This window comes from Poecilia reticulata, linkage group LG11 (assembly GCF_000633615.1).
Source record: "Poecilia reticulata strain Guanapo linkage group LG11, Guppy_female_1.0+MT, whole genome shotgun sequence".
Taxonomy (NCBI): Eukaryota; Metazoa; Chordata; class Actinopteri; order Cyprinodontiformes; family Poeciliidae; genus Poecilia; species Poecilia reticulata.
Window position 1 is genome coordinate 7235829 of NC_024341.1, and position 2227 is coordinate 7238055.

Consider the following 2227-nt stretch of genomic DNA (forward strand, 5'->3'; position numbering starts at 1 on the left):
ACGCTGTGTGCTACCTCTCATATTTTCCTATTGTGGCTAAGACAGCCATGTCTGCTTTTCAGTGCTACGTTTCAAAAACCGCTACCATCATTGTAACTTGCCCAAGACTACAGCTGCTAATATTGACTACAATTAAAAAAAAATTAACATTTCCTGGGAAATGTAAATTTTTATATTTTTGGAATAGTTTATTAATGCTGTAACTTGCAGAACGATTACTACATTTTTATTTGAATATGCATATAAATGGAAGACAAGACATAAGTTACATCTTGAGAATTTTAGACTTTGAAAAGAAAACAGTCTTTATTACACACTCTGTACACTTATAAATGGGTTTACAGAAAAAACAAAAATGTAGCATAAAAAGCCATAGTTTGACTCCATTATAACAAAAATATTGAATTCTTCCAGTCTTAAGGGATAATTATCCCTTAAGAAAGTTGTTTCACTTTTGATGTAACATGTGGCATTATTATTTAACAACTGAACATCAGAACCAGTTTCATTTACTTTTAACTAGGGCTGGACAATATGGCTGAAAACCTTTTTACAATACAAGTTCTTTGTATTAGTCTATTGATAATTGTCTATATATAATTAGATTTTGTTTTAAATCTCTGAAATACTGCCAAAGTGGTGGCGTAACTTTTCCTGTTTTATCCAGTTTTTTTGTTGTTTTTGTTGTTTTTATGAGGCATGGTGGCAAACTGCCACTGCACAAGTTACTCAACAGGTTGTTGCTAGGTAACCAAAGAGTGGGTGAGTTAGTTGATGCCACTGACCTTGCTTAGTTGACTGAGCGATTGAGTGGCTAAAGTATTTCCTCTGCCTACATCCCCCAGAATGCTGTGCAGTTCTGGATTATACTTCAGTAATTATTTTATATATCAAATATAGAATATTTTATCAGATCACGTGATCAATATCTGTTGATATTGATTGCATGCCTATCACGATCAATTATTAATGTATTGCCCAGCTCTAATGACCAAATGGAAAGTTGTGGTTAAAGACCTACTTGAACATGGTGCTCAGCAGACTAAATCATTCATTCCTGGAATGCATTTCTGTTTTATTTGTTATTGTTGTTGTTTTTTTCCACTTCAGCTTGAGACCTACATGGATGAGAAGTTCATCACCAGAGCCTTTTCCACAATGGGGGAACAGGTGGTGAATGTGCGAATCATTCGGAACAAGATGACGGGGTAAGTGTTGAGCCCACAGCCAGCTGGACGCTTGCAGTGCTTTCATTTTGACGTTTAACAGTTCTCCATCTCCCAGGGGGGCTTTGGGTTACTGTTTCGTAGAGATGTCGGACGAGGCCACCGCTGAAAGGTGTCTGCGCAAAGTAAACGGGAAATCCATGCCAGGAGCCAGTCCGGTATTTGAAATTTTTCCTGAATACATTTTCCTTTGTGTGTTGTTTGATGAAAATCCCTTTGAAAACGTATCTATATGTCTTTGATGTAGCCTACAAGATTCAAGTTGAACAGAGCCACATTTGGGAAACAGGAGGCTGGGTGAGTCCATTTAATGTACCAAAAAACTTAAGAGATTGCAGGGTTTCCTCCAGAAAACGTACTAAGCCCGGTGGTCGGGGAAATGTAAAAGTATTAATGTGTAATTATATCTTATGGGAAAAGAAATCCAGTGAAATGCTATTTAAACCCACAACTAGTATTAAAACAACAAATTTAAACTTCTGTTTAATCCAAATTAAGTTAGCGGTTCCATCAGGCCCCCCGAAGGCCTTCGGGGGCCCCATAAACGCTAATATTTTAAAACGGACCACAGATACATAAATGTAACACTTGTTTGATATTGTCAATGCTGTTAAATTTTATTCAATTGTTTAGGCGTACATAAATTAAATGGTTTTAAATTGTTTAACATTTAAATACAAGATTTTAAGGATCTGGCAAGTTTACTTTGTAAAACTTCAAAGACCAATATTCATAGTTAGATTGTTATGTTACCAGAGCAACAATCAGATGCTGTGAGTTTAATCTTTGAATTTACAAATACAAATGAGTAAACTGCGATTATAACTTATTGCTTTTTAGACTGGCCAATTAAACTACTCCCTTCTCCCATATTTCACTAAATCTAACACAGAAGCTGTTAGAGGTGCTGATGATTTTAGCAACAAAAGGGGCCCCTAAGTCTGCTCAAGGCCTCATGCAGCCTTGGACCGGCCCTGCATGATGAGGTAATCCGCTGCACT

The 2227-nt window shown here is 36.6% G+C and overlaps 2 protein-coding genes across 9 annotated transcripts in view; one reads left to right on the top strand and one right to left on the bottom strand.

The window, feature by feature from the left end:
- The window catches only part of dlgap3 (discs, large (Drosophila) homolog-associated protein 3), a 908365-nt gene that overhangs the window by 149427 nt on the left and 756711 nt on the right, over positions 1 to 2227 (bottom strand). The window lies entirely within an intron of this gene.
- The window catches only part of LOC103472144 (tRNA selenocysteine 1-associated protein 1), a 19296-nt gene that overhangs the window by 8995 nt on the left and 8074 nt on the right, over positions 1 to 2227 (top strand). For 3 of the 4 annotated variants that reach the window (XM_008421549.2, XM_017307434.1, XM_008421547.2), the window contains exons 2-4: positions 1111 to 1208; positions 1270 to 1384; positions 1474 to 1523. In XM_008421549.2, coding sequence (XP_008419771.1) covers positions 1111 to 1208; positions 1270 to 1384; positions 1474 to 1523 — 263 coding nt within the window. The remainder of the gene's footprint in view (positions 1 to 1110; positions 1209 to 1269; positions 1385 to 1473; positions 1524 to 2227) is intronic. The other variant, XM_008421548.2, reaches the window with a different exon arrangement.